Source organism: Mesoplodon bidens (genome assembly GCF_964165515.1).
Source record: "Mesoplodon bidens genome assembly, chromosome: 7".
In the NCBI taxonomy this organism is placed as follows: domain Eukaryota; kingdom Metazoa; phylum Chordata; class Mammalia; order Artiodactyla; family Ziphiidae; genus Mesoplodon; species Mesoplodon bidens.
In genome coordinates this window covers 108,573,047-108,591,031 of record NC_138164.1, presented here as the reverse complement: position 1 = coordinate 108,591,031, position 17,985 = coordinate 108,573,047, and the positions used below count along the sequence as shown (strand labels likewise).

At 62.0% G+C, this 17,985-nt stretch overlaps 1 protein-coding gene across 4 annotated transcripts; it reads right to left on the bottom strand.

Moving 5' to 3' along the window:
- Nucleotides 1-365: 365 nt before the first annotated feature.
- On the bottom strand, nt 366-17,780 carry PLCB3 (phospholipase C beta 3). Of its 4 annotated transcripts, XM_081239527.1 has the most exons (32): nt 17,567-17,780; nt 14,815-14,892; nt 14,479-14,547; nt 14,249-14,389; nt 13,929-14,008; nt 13,765-13,818; nt 13,599-13,674; nt 13,389-13,489; nt 12,702-12,868; nt 12,482-12,628; nt 11,338-11,578; nt 11,029-11,113; nt 10,767-10,953; nt 9,763-9,968; nt 8,771-8,867; nt 8,606-8,690; nt 8,165-8,289; nt 7,456-7,610; nt 7,215-7,376; nt 6,488-6,587; nt 6,294-6,398; nt 5,971-6,062; nt 4,607-4,760; nt 4,486-4,521; nt 4,172-4,364; nt 3,612-3,804; nt 3,445-3,521; nt 3,243-3,332; nt 3,093-3,150; nt 2,734-2,820; nt 2,426-2,645; nt 366-1,335 (listed from the first exon to the last, which is right to left on the bottom strand). In XM_081239527.1, the coding sequence occupies exons 1-31, from the start codon at nt 17,663-17,665 to the stop codon at nt 2,442-2,444; spliced, it is 3,744 nt and encodes a 1,247-aa protein (XP_081095653.1). In that variant the 5' UTR covers nt 17,666-17,780; the 3' UTR covers nt 366-1,335; nt 2,426-2,441. The 4 variants fall into 4 exon arrangements, with proteins under 4 accessions (XP_081095653.1, XP_081095652.1, XP_081095655.1 ...); XM_081239526.1 differs by lacking the exon at nt 366-1,335 and having other exon boundaries at nt 2,028-2,645; XM_081239529.1 differs by lacking the exon at nt 366-1,335 and having other exon boundaries at nt 2,028-2,645; nt 3,612-3,753; nt 4,196-4,364.
- Nucleotides 17,781-17,985: the final 205 nt, after the last annotated feature.

Here is a 17,985-nt window from a genome sequence, read left to right as displayed (position 1 = left end):
GAGATCAGAGAGGGGTTGAGGCGGCGAGCACAGCCACGGCTGCTTGGCCTCCGGGAAGCGGAGAGCGACCGGACCTCGGGGACCTCCAGGTCCTTATCTCTAATATGGTAATTGGCAACTGCAGGCCGACTGGCCGCCGGAATTCCACGCACTGCAAACCGTGCCGCAGTCCCCCAGGGAGGGTCATTTGTTCCTATTTGGGTCAGTCCTTTTGAGCAGCTACTGTGGCCGGCCTGGGGCCAGCGCTCCTCAGGGAACTGGCTGGACGCGTAGGGCGGGGGGGGGGGGGGGTGGAACGCTCGGCTCAGGGCTGTGAGTGATCGCTAGGGAACCCGAGAAGCTTCACCAGGACCTGGGAGCAGAGCTCAGAGCTCAATTTCAGAAAGATTTATTGGCGCCCCCTACAGACAAGCCAGCACTTTGTACTAGGTACACAGAGATGAATTACGCCACAGCCCCTGCTGTCCCAAGCTTCCTGGCAAGGGGAAAGCCAGCCTCTCACAGTGGAGTTACTATCAGCCAGTGCTATAACAGGGGCCTGGAAGCGGGGTGAGGGCGACTCCCTCCGGCATGGTAAAGTCAGGGACGGCTTCAGGGAGGAGGTGAGCTAGAGCTGAGACTTGAGGAGATGGGGGAGGGGGCTGTCATTCCCAGTGGAGGAAAGAGTAACCCTTGGAAGGATGGAGGAGCTGCAGAGACCAGGCTTCTCAAGGGTCGGAATGTCATGCCCAGGAGTTTAGCCTGGTCTTTGAGGACCTGTGGACTGACGTGTAGTGTTTATGTGTGGAGTCAGGAAGATGGGAGTCAGCTGCTCAGGGGCCTGGACAGGGCAGCTTTGGGGCTAGGACAAGACCTGACCACAGAAGCAGGGAAGGCCCGGGCAATGATACTGACCCTAAGGGAGCAGGGCCCAAGGCAGAGGTCCCCAGCCCTGGGAAGGCCCCCCCCCCCCACCCCGCTCTGGAAATCCTGTTTCTCTGGCCTCCCCACCCCATCTGTTTGCCTGAGGTTGCAGCAAAAACAAAGAAAGAAAACACTCAATTGGCAGGAGATAAGCTCAGATAAGAGGCTGCCTTCCTCTGGAGGAGGGAGGCAGCCTGGGAAGCGCCAGGAAGCTGGGAGAGGCCTTGAAGAAGTGCCAGCCTGACCCTGCTGCAGAACCCAGCCGCACCCTCGCTGCGGGGTCTCTGCCACTCCACGCTGTCCCAGGGCAGGAGGGGGAGGCGTGGAGCAGGTCCTCCAGGCTGGCCGAAGACAGTCTGCCATAGAGGGTCCAGGCCCACCCTGCCTCCAGGTCAGGACGTCTTGACTTAGTTGTGGCCTCAGTTTCCTCATCTGCAAAACAGGCATAACGTCTCCCTCACAGGGATGAGGGGGATGCTGCGTCTCCTAGCCCCTGTGTCTGTGACTGTCAGCCTCCCTTCTCCCAAGGGTCACTTCTGGCTCATCCACTTCCCACCTATTGCTGAGAGCCCAGGTCCCCTGATGTTGGGCAGGTTCTGAGCTGCCCAGCTGCACCCCTAACAGGTCCATCCCCCGATACAGTCAACTGCCTGTGTGGCCCGGAGCAGCCTCAGCGGAAGATGCTGGGTGCTTGGGTCATATCAGGCAACAGGAAGAGGGTGCAGGGGAGGCTTCCTGAAGCAGAGGCCTGAGCCTCTGTGAAGGGAGGACAAGAAGAGCCCGGGAGGGAGAAAAGTAATGGGTGGGGGTGGGGTGGGGTGGTGGGAGGAGAGGGGAGCAGGAGTGATAGCCCAGGGCAGAGGGCATAGAGGCAGGAAAGCCTGGGGGGAGGCCAGAGGGCCTCTGATGTCAGGTCACTGGGAAGATCTGCAGGCAGTTCCTGGGCAAGGAGGTCTCAAGGTTGAAACCCAGCAACCCTCTGTTGGGGGCCTGACCTCAATCCCACAATGCCCACAATCCCATTTTATAGATGAGAAAACTGAGGCTCCAGAAGTAGCAGAGCCAGATCTAGGGCCCGAGTCCTCTCCAGCACTGCCCCACCCCAAACCACGCTGCACACAGGGTCCCTGAAATCCACTTTTATTCATGTAAAAAAAATCCCCAAAGGATAGAGAAAGAATGTGACCCCGACTTCCCAGAGCTCAAAGTCTCCACCCACTGTTCCCTGGGGAAGTGAAGGAGATGAGTCCCACTCTAGGGTGTGGGTGTCCTGGGGGCGAGGCCCTTCTAGCCCAGAGTGACCCACCCAGCACCTTCCCTAGGACTGAGGGCAGGAAGGAGGGACTGGGGATTAAAGGAGCCCCAGGAGGGTGAAGGAAGGGAGTTAGTGTGGGGTGCTCGCCCCAGTTTAAAAAAATAAAATTTCTAAAGATAAAAAGTTTTTTTTTTTTTTTTTTTAAAAAGCATTTAGTGTCTTAGCCTCCTGCCCTCCTCCCAGTGCCCACCCTGGCCTGGTGGCCACCTCTTGCTCAGCCAGTTCAGAGCTTCGTAGTCTCCTCTTGGCTCTCCGAATCAGCGCCGGACAGGTGCCCACTGCTCCCAGGCGCGTGACCATTGCTGGCACAGGCCACCAGGTGCCCGTCCCCCAGTCCCTCCGGCGTCTCGCCCAGCAGGCTCCGGCGGATCTCCTGGGGCAGCCTCTCCCGCTGCTCCTGACACTCCTGGGCCAGCTGGGCCAGCAGCTGCAGGAAGAAGAGTATCACAGGCAAAGCCAGGCCACCCGGCGCTCTGCCTACCTGCTGCCTGCCTGCCCCTCATCCAAGGCCTCACCTTGGGCTCCTCTTCTGTCAGCTGTTGGAGAATCTGCTGCTGCGCGGCCACAAGGCGTTCCTGCCGCTGCTTCTGGGCCTCCTCCAGCTGTGAGGGGGCAAGGGCTCAGCCAAGGGTCTCTAAGGAAGGGGCCTGGACCCCAGGGCTCTGCCTGGGCACAGAAGTCAGGCAGGCATAGGCTCCCGGAGTTGTGTGGCCAGGGTCCTGAGATGACTCTTAGAGCAAACCTTCCAGACCCAAAGGAAAAGGCTCTAGAAATCCCTCTAGGGCAACGTAGCACCAGGCTGGCCCCCAGGATACAGGTTTATGATGACTGAAGGAACAGGGGTGGGCTAGGGTGGCACCTGAGCTTCACTCACCCGACGGATGGAGTTGACCGACTCAGTGATGTGCCGACGGTTAATCTCTGTCAGTTCCCTGCACAGGAGCAAGGCAGGATGGGCTCAGTGCCCAGGCACCCGGCCCGGCCTGCCCAGCGCCCAAATGGCTCCCGGCCCTGATGCCCTTACGCCTCCTTCTTATGTTTCTCCCTGGTCTTTGCCTCTGAGATACTGTTGTGGCGCTTCCTGTCCAGGATCTTCTGCAGTTCCTTCTTCTCCCTGGAGGAGCCAGTGGGGGAAGAGGAAGGCTCAGTGGCAGGACTGGGGGCTCTGCCCTCCTCCTGGCACCAGGGAGCACCCCCCGTCTGCCCATGAGATCCCCTGCCTTCACCTCTCGTTCATCTCCTTCAGTCTCTTGAACTGAGTGGTGTGAGCATCCATGACAATCTCCCTGAGCCTCTGCTGAGCCTATAGACACAGGTGGCCAACAGGTGACATGGGCTGTGACAGGCCTGTCCAGGAGGCAGTCTCTCCCCCACTGCCACACGTCCCCCTCACCTGTCTCAGGTGCTCCAGCCTCCGCTCGGCCTCTGTGTCCGCCTGGGCCTCCCTCAGCTCCAGCAGACACTGCACCTGTTTCTTTTGGAACTCTTGATACCTCTTCACCTCTTCCTCCTCCTCCCTCTCATCCTCCCCGCCTCTGTGGGGAGAACCCCTCTGGGTGATGCTCAGGTCATCACATGGACTTGGGCTGGGAGGGCAGGGGGACAGGGCATACTCCAGCAGGCAATGGGAGATGCCAGCCCAGAGGGGTGGGATCTGTTACGCCAATGAGGAGGCCCGTTAGCTCCACCCAAACGCTGGGAGCCTGTTTGGGCAACAGTCTCTGGAAACACACTCGTACGGGGACTTCAAAAAAGGTATCACTCCCTGGGGGAAAGAGGGTGGGACCCAGACTCCTCTGTCTTCCTTGCACCAAACCCTCCTCCCTGGGGTCAAGGGGCAGCGCTTGGCCGTCCCTCCACGCCCACCTAGTGCAAAAACCCATGTGCACACACATCCTCATATTCACATCCATGCACGCAGCACACTTGCACACAGGCAGCCTGGACACTCACAGGACACCCGGCCGGTGCTGGCACCTGCTCTCGGCCCGAGCCTGGGCCAGGTTGTCGAGCAACCGGCGTGTGAGGGCAACCGCCTTCCGCTGATGCTTCTTGTGCAGCTCTCGAAAGTCTCGCTCTTGCCGGCTCTGGAGCTTCACCAGGGCCTTGTGGCCTCGGAGCTCATCCAGCGGGGCCGGGGCCACCTCTGTGGGCAGCAGAGCAAAGATGGGCCAGGCCGGCCTGGGCTGGGGCAGACCAACCCTGCAGGAGCACCTGCCCCCTCCAGGAGTAGCCCCGCCCCCATCCAGAACAGGCCTGCCCCCTACCTGAGAGGACGCTGGCAATGAGGTCATCGCGCTGACCTGGCGAGCAGAAGCAAGTCTGTCAGAAGCTGGAGGAGCCAGCAGCAGAGCTATGCCCCTGCGCCCACTCCAGGCTTCCCCTCACCTGGGCTGCTGAGGGAGGTGCTGGCTGGGGAGGTGATGGGGCCTGGGGGCCGGCGGGGGGAGGCGTCCAGTGGGCTGGGTGTGGGGTTTGGGGTCAGCTGGGACCCTGGCTGCTGAGACTGGGTCTCCTGGCTTGTCTCCGGGCCAGCCTGAGCCTGTGGGGGAGAAAGCAGAATGCTCTATGCTCTTTCCAGAAATGCTGCTCTCTCCAGACCCTTTTTTTTTTTTTTTTTTTGGCCACGCCACGCAGCATGTGGGATCTTAGTTCCCCGACCAGGGACCGAACCTGGGCCCATAGCAGTGAAAGTGCGGAGTCCTAACCACTGGACCGCCAGGAAATTCCCCGTCTCCAGACCTTTCTGTCCTTCACAACCTCCCTCAGCCTGCCTGGCCCTGGACTCCTCCTCTGTAATGTGGGGCTGCTGGGACAATTCCATGAGAACAAGAGGTATAAAACGAGCATTTCTAACCCCTCTTTCCACGTGAGGCATGAAGAAGATTAACGTGAGGTCGTGTCGCTAGGATGCCAGGCCTCATTGCATATGCTTAGGAACTTCCAGATTGTTCCGGAAAGACTTAGCCCAGCCCCATTTCCTCCCCTCTCCAAGTCCCCCTCCACCCTTGCCCACAGCTGCTCATCTTCCTCGTTGCTTAGCTCCTGATTAAATCAATGAAGAAAGTAACCACAGAGTGGGCACCAGCCTCTCCCACTAACAGCTCTAGGCAGCCGTCTCTCTTCCCTGCCTGCCGCAGGGCCCCGTGAGACCGGGTCTAGATCTGCGGTGAGCCTCTGCTCCTGACCCCTCCCCGCAGAAGCCACTGCCCAGCTCCCAGGATTTCCAGCTGCCCTGGTGAAGCGGCTGTGGCTGAACCCTGCACCCTGGCCTCGAACCCGCTGGCAGCAGGAAGAGTTCTAGCCCAGGACTGTCCTGAAGGCCTTTCTCATGCAAAAGGGGTGGTTTCCACCTCCTTAAAATGTGGAGAGTAACCAGAGATGGCTGGGCCTATTGAACAAGAGGGCCCTGAGGCCCCTCGCTGCCCTGCACCAGGGCGGAAAGGCCAGCGTTGGAGGCGGAGCCCAGGGTTGGAGGGATGGTGTGGGTAGCTGCATGAAGTTAGCGTCTGCAGCAGGCAGGGAACAGCCCCACTTGGGGAGAAGAGCCAGACCACCAGCTGGGAGTGGCATGGGACGGTGCAGGTGGAGGAGAGCAGAGAAGGCTGCGGGGTGCTTCTCCACCAGGGCTGGGCCCAGAGGTCAGCCCTCACCTCCTACCCCACCCACACCCCGACCCCCAGGGGCCTCCAGGGTCCAGGTGAGCCTGAGCCCTGCTGCCTCCTGCCTGCCCCCGACCTGCCCTGGCTCACCTCACTCTCCCCAATGAGGGCGGCCAGCTGCTTGGCCCTCTGGTCCATCAGGCTGACGTGCTTGATGGGATTGATCAGGGCCTCTGCGTAGTCTGGGTGGGAGCAGAGGGTAAGGGTCTCAGAGATAGAACCCCCGGAGCCAGCCTCCGGACCAGCCTTCCCCGGCTCTGGCCTCACGGAGGGACGGAGGGAGCACAGAACCCACCCTCAGCTCTGTTTACCACCCTCAGTTGAGGCCACCAGTCCCAGCCACTCCCAGGCCCTGGTGGTGTCCTTGTCCCCACCCTGCCTGGCCTGCCCCACCCCAGCTCCCTCCAGCTCACCCTGGTGGTCATCGGGGATGTAGTCAGAGGCCTCAGTGTAGATGAGCAGGGCCGGCAGGCACAGCGGCTGGTTGGCCTCGTTCCGCAGGCAGATGTAGTGGTACCCTGGGAGGGCGGGAGGGCAAGGTGGCTGCGCCCCAATAGGTCCCCACACACCCTGCCCCCCGTGCTGCCCAGAGCCCAAGTGGCCTCACCTGAGCGGATGGCAGAGACAGGCAGGATCCGGTGCCCCACAAACTTGCCACCCTCCTCAAAGGCCGCGATGCGCAGCGAAGCCAGCGTGGGCAGCACCACCTGAGGGCCCAGACTGGTCTGAGCTGCAGCTGACCACAGCCACCAAGGCCAACACCCAGAGTGGGCCCTTGGACAATCTGACCCAACCATGACCATCAATCACCATCGTCACTGAGCCAGTGGTGGACCCACACCTCTGTGACCTCGCCAAAGGGATGACCAGCTTCCACCAGAGCCCTGAGTCAAGAGAACAGGCAGATGGACCCCTCCAGGCATCGCTATGGTGGGACAGGTCTGGTCATTGCCAGCTTAGAAACTGGCATGCGTCTGGGCCTGAGGCCACACACCCCCCAGCAGGCTGCAGAGGGCACATCCATCTGGGGGGGGCAGGGAGAAGCTGGGGTGAGCTTGGAGCAAGTCCCTCCTGCCTGGGAGATGGGGTGGGCGGCGCCCACTCCCCACGGGAGCTGCGGGACCTCCTGCTGTCTCAGCTTCCTGTCCTCTCCTCTCACCCCACAGAGGCAAGGGAGTGTGAGCCTGATGTTGGGACATGCAGGACCCAGGGCACAACCCCTTCACATCCCCAACCGCCACCAGTGCTCCTGGTTCCCGTCCCCCCACTAAGAGAGCCCGGCAGGTCTGGGCTGCAGCTCGCTGTGCCGGGGAGGGCGCAGGTGCAGGGCTCACCTTGGGGAAGTCGAAGGGCTCCTCATCCCACACGGGGTTGAACGAGTTCCCCTGAGAGGTCCGAGTGCGGTACTTGCGCCGCGTGTCGACAGGGAGGCCGAACATATCCACCTCCACGTAGATGCCCACCTTCCTGTCAGACAGGAACTGCCCCGAGATCACCTGGGGGGCCAGGAGGGTGAGGTGGCTGCTGAGAGTCCCGTCCCCAGGTCACCCTGGCCTGAGCCCTCCCTGGCCCCACCTTGACCCGCACGGCATTGGCCACGATGCCGTCCACGATGACCTCGGTGAAGGGGTCAAAGGACTTGTCCGGCCGCCGCATGAACTCAGGCTTGAGTAGGTAGCCACTGCGCCCGTTGTACTCGAACACGCCCGCGTTGAGCTGCATGGCCACATCTGGGGGCAACAGGGGGAGGGCAAGGGTCAGCAGGTCAAACGGGGTCAGGAGTCAGGAAGAACAGTGCCGTGCAGAGGGGGGACCAGGAGTCATTCAGGTCGGATCAAATGGCATCAAGGATCCAGACTCAGGAAAGAATGGACGAGGGGAAGGGTCTAGGATCAGCCAAGGTCAGGAGTTAGGGTCAGCCAAGGTCTCGGCTGGGTTTGGGTATCTGGGATTAGACAGTCAGAGGCCCCTTCAGTCAAGAGTAACAGGGTCGGGCTTCCCTGATGGCACAGTGGTTGAGAGTCCGCCTGCCGATGCAGGGGACACGGGTTCGTGCCCCGGTCTGGGAGGATCCCACATGCCGCGGAGCGGCTGGGTCCGTGAGCCATGGCCGCTGAGCCTGCGCGTTTGGAGCCTGTGCTCCGCAACGGGAGAGGCCACAACAGTGAGAGGCCCGCGTACCGCAAAAAAAAAAAAAAAAAAAAAAAGGAGCAACAGGGTCATGGGGCAGAAGTCAGTGAGGCTGGGGGCCAGAGGTCAAAGGTCAAGGCAGGCCAGCACTCACCCAGGGTCTGGAAGTTGAGCGCGACGAGCTGGCAGCCCACGTTCCAGAAGAGCTGGGGCATGTAGTTGGACGAGTCCACGCGTGTGCCCTTGGGGTAGATGCGGCTGAGCTGCTGCTTGTTGTATCTGAGGTTGGCAGTCAGGGGCCACGCCAGGTACTGGCCCCGTCGGGTAGCGGCCCCGCCTTCTGCCTCGAGCCCAGTGCTCCAGGCCCATCCTCAGCTCCTGTGAACCCACCTCCCCACCTTTGCCCAAGCTGCCCCTTCAGTCCCCCGCTTCTCAGCCTAGGCCCTGCACCGTCTCCCAGGCCTGCTCAAAACCCAGACCGGGGTGCTAGAGCATCAGGATCCTGCGCAGGTGCTACGAGCGGGGTCAGAACAATCTAAGCCAGCCTCCGAGTGAGTAGCCCCACCCTGCCAGCCCTAGCAACGCGGAAGGATACTCCACAAACTCCATGGGGCTCTTGGTCAGTTGCTCCATGGCCTTGGTCTCCACAAAGGATGACATCTCAAAGCACTTGTTCCTCTCTGGGGGGTGGGGAGTGGGAGGGGGTCAGGCCTGGCAGGGCCAGACCCCCTCCCACTCCTCCACCTCTCACCCCACTCACTTCGAGCAGCCTCAAAGGACTTGAACTTGACGGGCTCGATGTAGTTGACAAGTGTCGACATTTCCTCAGTGGCATTGACCTCACTGCTGGCAGTGCCCTGTGGCCCCCAAATGCAGGGTCAGCAGTCCCATGGCCCCCAGGCATCAGTTGGAATTTCCCTCACCTGCCCCCCACCACAAAGGAGGCACTGACCCTCCTCCCAGCCCTGCAATCACACTGCCCAGTTCTCCCAGCAAAGACCCCAGCCTGGCCACGCCTGTCAGTCCTGGTCCCATCTGCCCTGCAGCCTTCTCTCTGGGCCTCTCCGATGCGCCCTGGACCCCACCTTCCTGGTTTGCCTTCTACCTCCCTGATCCTTAGAAGCTGGAACTCCTCACCCAACCCCAGGGGTTCAATTATTCACATGCAGATGAGCCCCAGATTTCCATCCCCAGTCTCATTTCCAACCACCACCTGCCACCTCCTCTTGAGTGGCTCACAAGAGCCTCAAACTCAACCCCTGCTACCTGAGCTCGACCATGGCTGCCCACACCCTTCCCCACTCTGGGCCCCTCTCAAACCCAGTCTCATGATTGACCTTTTCTGTCACCTTCTCTCCTCAAAACTCAGCGCTCCCTCGCCTTGCACTGCCCCTCCCCCTGCACTCTCTGGCCCTGCCACAGGGCCTTTGCACGGTGCTCCCTCTTCCTCAGGTCTGCTCACCCAACGTCCCCGCTGAGGTCCGACTCCCCCTCCTCCCCCCAGTTCTGCACTCTAACTCACCCCTCCCGGCCCAGGTCCTGAACACAATTTCACACTCGCTTCCGTGCCTGTTTATCCAAGACCCCTCCCTCACTCCACACACCCCCGCTCTGAACTCTGGGAGGGCAGGGATAACATCTGATCGCAAGTGGACCCAGCACCCGGTGCTGTGCCTGGCACAGTCAGGGCTCAGCAAACACTTGGGAAGTGAAGATGTGCCGCCACCCCCTCTTCCTGCCTGTAGGCCTGACCTCATCGGTGGTCGGCTTTTTGGGGTCCGTCTGTTCCTCCTCTTCCTCATCCTCTTCCTCATCCTCACGGTAGGCAGATCCAAGAGCATCAGGGCCCCGCTGCAAACTCTCCTCACCCAGAGACTTCTGAGGCTCCAGGCTGGGCTTCTCAAGGCCCGCCTCCTCCCCATTGCTCAGGCCTGGGCAGCTGTCAGAGCTGGGGGACCCTGCAGAGGACAAGGCCACAGGGGATCGGGGGTCAGGGCACACATAGACACACAGGAGCCAGGAGGAGTTGTGCCCAGTGTGTAGAGGCGACTCACGGAGTCAAGGGGTACTCTCAGGGCAGTGTGGCTGGGGGACGCGGGAGCTCAGCAGCTGGATGGGATCAAACCGAACGGTGGTGTAGAGGAATCAAAGGTCAAAGATCAGGATGCAGAGTTATATCCAGCAGGGAGGTAGGTAGCGTGGCTCAGAAGGGTGAGAACTGGCGTACAACAGCCTTGACGGTGGGGATAAAGGATGACAACGTGGGGTTCCAAGTCAGGGCTCAGTGAGGGCCACACCCAGTGAGGGCGCTTAGTGAGGTGAGCACTCAGGGGTCGGATGTAAGCGGGACCTCAGTAGAGAGGTCCAGGGTGAGCTGAAGTTAGAACCAGCTGGGTGGGTAAACTCAGTAGGGGTCTCAGGAGAGAAGTGGTTTAGGTCAGAGGTGATGGAGGTCAGAGGTCAGAATTCAGAGTCATAACCTGGTTGAGGGGGAGGGCTCTGTGAGGTGCCAGGTGGAGGTTGAGATTGAGGGGTCAGGAGGTGGATGGAGCCAAATCCAACTGGGGTGAAGTTCAGTGAGGTGAGCACCTGGGGTCAGGGGTCAGAGGTCCCATACTCAGCTGAGAGGTGGCGAACGGCTTGGTGAGGAGGGAGGTCAGGTTGGGAGCAGAAAGAGCATCCCGGGGGAGGGCTGAACTCAGCGAAGTGGGAGGTTAGGGTCAGGACTGGGGTCGAAGGTCAGGCCAGGGCCGTACCGAGCTGGGGCGAGGAGGGCTCGGTGGCAGCGGAGCTCCCGCTCAGGGCCGAGTTGCTGTGCTCCAGCGGCCGCTTGCGCACGGAGCTGTCGGGAACGCCAGTGCTGGGCCGGTGCCGCTTCTTGTTCTTCACCAGGATGCGGCCCATCAGGTCCTGGGGGCTGGGCAGGGGGACGCCCGGGGCCAGCTGGTGGGCACGGACAGGTCAGGGTCTGCTGGGCGCCCTCACCCCCATGCCCCGCCCCGGCTCTGAGCCCCATACCGGGTACTTGTCCAGGGGGTCGATGAGCAGCGCGTCCCCAAAGATGGAGCGGCAGTACTCAGCCATCTTGGCCTGCTGCTTTGCCCTGTGGGGCCAAGGTCAGAGGTCAGAGGTTCTTGGGGTGAAGCTGAGGTCCCCAGGGTAGGTCAGAGGCCAGCAGGGTCCGTGAAAGATCCCAGGGTCAGAGGTCACAGGAGCAGTCCAACAGTGCCATGGTGAGGTGGTTGTCTCTGGGTCAGCAGGGGTCCCCAGGCCAGGATCGGGGTCCCCAGGCCAGGATGGGGATCCCAGGGTCAGGGGCCCACTCACGAGTCCACATGGTTCTCAAAGGAGAGGATGACGGGGTAGGGCGAGGTCTTGAAGGCGGTCTCCGCAATGGCCTCCAGCACATCTCGCAGTGGCACCTCCGTGGTCATGGTGAAGCCGTGGGTGATGAAGGGCTCCTCCTCAGGCGGCCGCCCTTTCCACACGTCCAGCTCCACGCAGCGGCAGCCCCACAGCAGTGCCTGCCGGTACATCTCCACCGACGAGGTTCCCGCCAGCTGCCCCGCTGGGGGCGAGTCTCCGTCACCACGGCCACTCTGCCAGCCTCGCCCTCTTCCCCAGGCCTGCGCTGAACCAGGCCATGCCGGGGACGCAGAGCCCCAGGGGTGGCCTGGCCCTGGCACGCTCTGTCTGGCCAGCTTCTGACCACTCCTTAATTCACTGTGGAACCAGCACCATCTCCCCCCAAAGTCCCAAAGCCGGGTAGAGTCGGCATCCACCAGCACTGGCTGACAGGCTGGTTCCTCCTCCAGGTCTCACCCTCTCTCAGATAAACACCCGCCACCCCCCATCCCACTAGCCTGAACCGGGGAGTCAGCCCCAACACCCCCATGGCCCCTCGCTTCCCTTTCCTCCCTCCACCGCTGCTGCCCTGGAACAGCCTCCATCACCTCCTCCTGGGGACAGCAGGCCCCTCCCCGCCTCCCATCCAATCTCTGCGAAGCACCTGGCATCATCCTTCTAAAAACATACCAGGTCACAGTCACCTCCTCCTGCTAAACACCTTGCAAGAAGCCTTCCCAGCACTTAGGATCAGTCCAAATTCTTCCCATTCCTTCTGTGCCCCCTGGGTCCCTCTCATCTCTACCTGCCCCAGTCCCCGCCCCACCCTGCTCCACCCTGCCCCACCCCACCTCTCAGCCGCCTTTCTGCTTAAGAGCACCAAAAGGTCTCCTGCCCCCGGGCCTACGTACAGGCTGTTCCTTCACCGGGCAGATGCAGGCCTCAGCCCTTCCCCCGGGGAAGCCTCCTGGACCACCCGGAGAAACCCATGCACAGAAGCTCACTCCCCAGGGCAGGCAGTCTGTTCCAGGCGTGTACCCCTAGCAGGGGCCACCCCAAAAGGAGGGAAGCAGTCTAAGGGCCAGAGGGCAGAGGGCAGAGGTCATGCTAGGATGGGCTTGCTCACCAGTGAGATAGGTGTTGTGTGAGGAGTTGATGAAGTAGGCACTGAGCGGCTGGGTCATGTCTGCGCTCAGATCCAGGGCCTCTAGGGGCAGGATGCCATTCTCCTCACCTCCCAGGTAGCGGCTGAAGCCCTCCATGGACATCTGGTCTGGGGGCGGGGTGGGGTCAGCAGGCGCAGCTGGGGCCCTCCCGCCGTGCCCCCAGCTCCCATGCCAGCTCACCTCTCTCCAGGAATTGCTGGTTGGGCTCATACTTCTCGATAAGCAGCCGGGCCTGGGAGGGCCGCAGAGGCGGGTACAGCACTTCATTGAGCCTCGGGTCCCGTTGCTTCTGGTTGATGAAGTCCATGAGCTGCTCCAGCGTCAGGTATGGTTTGCCCTTGGCACCTCTGGAGGGGGCGGGAAGTGGAGTCAGGCTGGAGCCTCACCAGCCCCTGCTCCAAACCCTCACCCTGCGAGGAGTCAGAAGGCCGTGTCTGGCTCCAGAACCCTCTGACTGGGACTTGGGCAAGTCGCTGGCCCCTCTGGGCCTCAGTCTCCCCATCCGCTCTCCTAACCATTTGGTGCTGCCACTGGTATCAGCAAGGGCTTTGGAAGCCACCAAGTGCTTGGCCCACCACACCATGCTTCCAGATCCTGGACCCGATCTCAGCTCCAGCCCTCACCGACAACACGTCTGAGCCACTGGGTCCTCAGCCCCAGTGTGCGCAGATGACAGAAACCCCGGCCAAGGGTCAGCATAGAACTGTCCACGGCAGAGCCCCAGGCAAGGCAGCTCTGAGCACAGGCACAGCTCCAGCACGCAGAGACCCCGACAGCTCCAATTCCCCTCCCTTGAACTGGAAGGAACGCCAGCAGAGGCCAGACGCGGCGTATGGGGGGCTGGGAGGCAGGCCCAGCCCTGCTCACATCTCCAGCAGGATCTTGTCAATGTCCGGCCGCAGACAAAGCTTGTTCAAGAACCTCTCGAAGATTTCCAAGGAAAACTCGTCAGGCCGGATGGACTCGCTCTAGGGGCCAGGAGTGAAGGGTGAGAACCCAGGGACAGCCAGCCCTCAAAAAGCAAGCGCCCACCGTGACACACCCCAACCCCGGCCCCCCTGTCCCCAGCCCCCTCACCCGGTTGAAATTGAGGCCACAGGATTCCAGCGCAGTTTCTACCCGCTTCTTGTCTGCTGAGAACATCTTCAGGATGCTGAGCAGATGGGAGGGGTTAGGGTCAGTGGGGGCAAAGGTCACCAAGGTCAGAGAAGCAGAGAAGGCGCTGAGGGAAAGGGGCGCTCACTTCTTGACCGGGATCCGTCCATCCTGGTTCACCTGCAGTTTCAGCTTCGTGTACCTGGGGTCACAGGTGGAAGGGTCACGCCCTGGGAACAGCTACCTGAACCCTGCCCTGCCCCCGATGCACTGCCCCCAACCCGGCCGCCCCGGGGCAGGCCCAGGGCTCACGCTTTGCGCAAGAAGGTGTTCCGGGAGGCGTTCTGAGCCAGGATGTTCATAGCCAGCTTGAACAGCTCCTCGGACCAGACCTGAGGGGTCAGGATCCGGCAGGGAGGGCGTGAGGGGGGCACAGAGGGGCTGGCCCAGCCACAGCCCATGCCCAGAACTAGGTCTGGTACGCACTAAGTGCTTAAATACCACTTTGTCAGGGGATGATTAGAAACAGGGGCAGAGGACAGCCTAGTACACAACAGGTGCCTACTAAGTGATGGCTGACTCAGCAAGTGAGGCTGTAGCTCCCCCAGGCCGAGCCATCAGTCCCAGCCCACCTTGGCTGTGTCATCCTGCACGGCCATGAAGTTCAAAAACGATGTATTCACCGGGTCTGGCCCGGCCACCACTGTTATCAGCTTCTCCTCCAACCGGGCATCAGGGCCCCCAAAGCCCAACACCTCCCGAATCTTGGGGTCCTGAGTAGGTGAGAGCCAAGGGTGAAGAAGGTAGTCCCCATCCCCCACGGCCTCACTCCCATCCTGAGTCCTGGGCCCCCATCGCTCACCTTGGGTAGGCGGGCATAACGGCCTGTCCTCGTGTCCCTGATGGAACTGATGTCCAGTGTGTCCACCTCCTGGGGAAACCAGATGCCAGGGGAGGTCTGAGAGGCTACAGGGTGACAGCTGGGAGCCCCCAAGCTCCCCACCCAGGCCAGGGAGTGTCCACCCCCTGCTGGAGCCCCAGCCTCAGTCCCCGCCCTTAGCACTTCCTGTCCAGGGAACCGTGGGAGAGGTCAGGCAGCAGCGGGGCCCCACCCTCATGGGCGGGGGCTGGGGGTGGTTTCGGGGGTCTGGGGTGGGAGCCCTAGACCTCAGCAAGCTGCACCAGCACCCGCCCTCACCATGTTGGGTCCTGTCCAGTACAGGAAGAAGCCACTGGGGTCCACGCGCAGAGTTACCAGATTCCGACTGGAGGCCTCCTGGGGATGAGACAGACGGCAGGGGTCAGGGGGTGAGGGCTGCCGCCCAGGTTTGGTCCCTGGACCCCCCGGGGCCATCCCCGCCCCCCAGTCTTTCTCTCAGTAGCAAAAACAAAGCCTCAGCCAGCCCACAGGTCCTTTGTGGCTCCCTGCAGTCCTCAGGACAAAGCTGAGGTCCTAGTCCCCTCCCAGCCCCACTGCTCTCTTGCCCTAAAACTCTGTCACATGGACCACTAACCACCCTTTCCCCACCTCCAGTCTTTGCATCATTGTTCCTTTGCAAGGATATTCTCCCTTCCTTCTCTATCCCCGAAATCTGATCTGCCTCCTTGGGAAGGCCTCCCCAGACCCCAAGCCTGGGCTCAGTTTCCTCATAAGGTCTGAGAGCTCCCTGGTGGCTGAAGCCCTCACAGCCCCCTTGGGAATATTTATGGAATGAAAGAAGAGGGTTTGGAAGCCTGACCCCCATGGTCCTTCTGTGTCCCTCGGGTCCCCATGACGACCAGCCACCCCTTACATCTGCTTCAAAGTCCATTACCCCCCCAACCCTGCGCCCCACTGGAGTCTCACAGCTTCGAGGCTCACCCCATCAAAGTCCCCTCGGAAAGGGACTCACCCTGCCCTCAGGACTAGACAGTGAATTCTGTTCTCGCTCAAACAGCCCTGGCTGGCAGGAGGGTAGAAAAGGGTGCACTGGCCCCATTTTCTGAGGAGGGCCCCCCTGTGTGACTCAGGACCAGCAGCAGTGGGGGAGGGGGTGGTGTCATCAGAGGCTTAGACTCGGCCAGGGCCCAAGTGACCAAGTGGCCCCAGGTAGAACTCTCCTGCCCCAGGCCAAGAGAAGACGCTGCCTCACCTTGGTGCCACTCCAAGCTGCTGCTCACTGGTGGACGAACAGCTCACCCTCACGCTGCCCCCACTGCTTGCCAGGTACGGTTCTAAGCACTCAGTATCTAGGAGCTCACTTAGTCCTCCTAACAACCTATGAGGTTTGCACTCTTGTTCTTCCCAGCTTACAGGTGAGGAGACTGAGGCACAGAGAGACTACCTAGCTTGCCTAACGTCAAGAAGAGGAGCCAAGATTTGCATGCAAGCAGTATGGCTCCAGGGTCCCGAGGTTTGGGAAGCAGGGAACCAGGACCCCTGCCAGACTCCCAGCTCCTGACCTCAGCCACAACCCCACTGTGGGGCCTGAGATTAGCCTCCCTTCTCCAGACTCAGTTTTCATCTTCTGGAGAACGGGGACTGCACTAGCCCCGCCCATCTCAGCCTTTACTTACAAAGGACAGGAGGTTGAGCTGGGGGCAGAGGGGGTAGGAGGCTTGGGAACTGCTGGGATGCTTGGACCTCCCCACCTCCCTGCACTGACACCCATCCTCAGCCCCTCTCTGGGATTACCAACGCTGCCCTGGGCTCAGGGCCCCCCAGGAGTGTGATGAGGGGGAGTTCTGTGGGTACTGCCTCCAGGGTCTCCCGCTCCCCCTCCTCAGGGGTCTGGTCTTCAAAGGCAGCCCAGGCCCCAGGTTCTCAGGCCCCAAGGCCCTGTCAGCAACCCCCACCCCACCCCCAGGGCCCTCTCCCTGTTCCCACTTCCTTATTTGGGTTTATCACACTGGAAGGAAAAGGAGAAACTTTTCCCTTCAAGCCGGCCTGGGGGGAGGGGTCTGCCCTAGCCCCAGGGGCGCCGGGGCACCCCTCTATGGCACACCTGTTACCTCAGGCCACGCCCCCAGCCCCTCCCCCCAACTCCCACGCCTACCCGCCCCACCCAGCCCGGAAAGGAGCCGAGTCTTCCAGGCCTCCGGCCTGTCTGGGAAGGAGCAGCAAGGAAGCTCAGGCAGGCGGTTGGGGGGGCGGGGGAAGCCCCGGGGAAGGAGGGGCTCAGGGGGCAGAGGAGGGGGCGGTGTGAGAACAAGGGTGAGGTTCAGGACAGCTCGCAGAGCCGTAGGTGGGAGCGGGGCCTCTGGGAAGCTCCAGGGGCAGGTCAGGTAAAGGGTGGTGGGGAGGGGGAGTCAGGATCTATTGGGGTTCAAAGTCCAGATGCTAAGGAGTGGAGAGCAAAGTTCCCCCGGGGTGGAGGAACTTGGGGGGGCACAGTCTCCACTAGGGGGGTGACTTGGTGCTCCCACCTGAGCAGCGAGCTGGGTTGGGATCCAGAAGCAGGGCAAAGGGGTGCCAGCCAGAATAGGGTGAAAAAGTGATGAATGGAGAAGAATGTTCAGACTAGGGCACTGGGAAGAGTAGGGTCCCAGAGGCACCCACTCAGAATGGGAGTACACTGAACCAGACTGGGGGCTATGGTTCTTGAGCCAGACTGTCCAGTGCCGGGCAGGGGTCTGGGGACCAGGCCAGGGTTGGGGGAACCAGCATTAGACCGGCCGGGAGAGGGGAGAAGGGCCAGAGAAAATTGGGGGGCTGGAATTTATTGGGGTTCGAAATCTCTGGGCCAAGGAATGAATGCCAAATTTTCCGTAGATGAGGGAGTGGGGGGTGGAGGACAGAGTCTTCATTACGAGGACGACTGGGGACTCAAGTTTCCGGAGCGCAGCCAGGCTGGGATTGGGGGGGGGGGCGCGGTGGCCAGGCCAGTCTGGGCTGGGGGTCCCCGGCGTCTGGCGGAGCTGGGGTGAGGGAGTCCCCGGATCTGGGCGGAGCAGGGGGCCCCTGCACTTACCTCGTCCCATTTGATGAACTTACTCCCGCGCCGCAGGGTCTCCACGACGGTGGGCGGCTCCAGCTGCAGCGCGTGGACGCCGGGCCTGGCGCCCGCCATAGCTGGGCCGGGGGCGGGTCGGGGACCCACGGAGCCCCGACGGGGACCCGACGGCGCCGCTGCTCCCTCCGCGCGCTCCCGCGCGGCCCGCTCCGGCCCGGCGGCGTCACCGCCCGCCCGCCCGCCAGTCTGTCCGGGACAGACCAGAGAATCGGCGGGGCCCGGCCGGGGCGGGGCGGGGGCGGGGCCGCTGCGGCCCCGCCCCCTCCCCGGCGTCGGGCCCGCCCGCCCCGCGTCGGCTCCCCCTGGCGGCCGGGGTGGCGACTGCAGCCAGAGGAGGGATGGGGCAGAGGCACGCCCGGACTGGGGCACTTCGCTGG

Bases quoted from the DNA above. Each gene is read 5' to 3' on its own strand.
- PLCB3 (XM_081239527.1), bottom strand. From the start codon at position 17,665: ATGGCGGGCGCCAGGCCCGGCGTCCACGCGCTGCAGCTGGAGCCGCCC. The intron at 7,377-7,455 runs GTGGGGCCAGGG...CTGGCCCCCCAG, and splicing joins CCAATGCCGTGCGGGTCAAG to GTGATCTCGGGGCAGTTCCT. The intron at 4,365-4,485 runs GTAGGGGGCAGG...TGCTGCCCACAG, and splicing joins CATTGCCAGCGTCCTCTCAG to AGGTGGCCCCGGCCCCGCTG.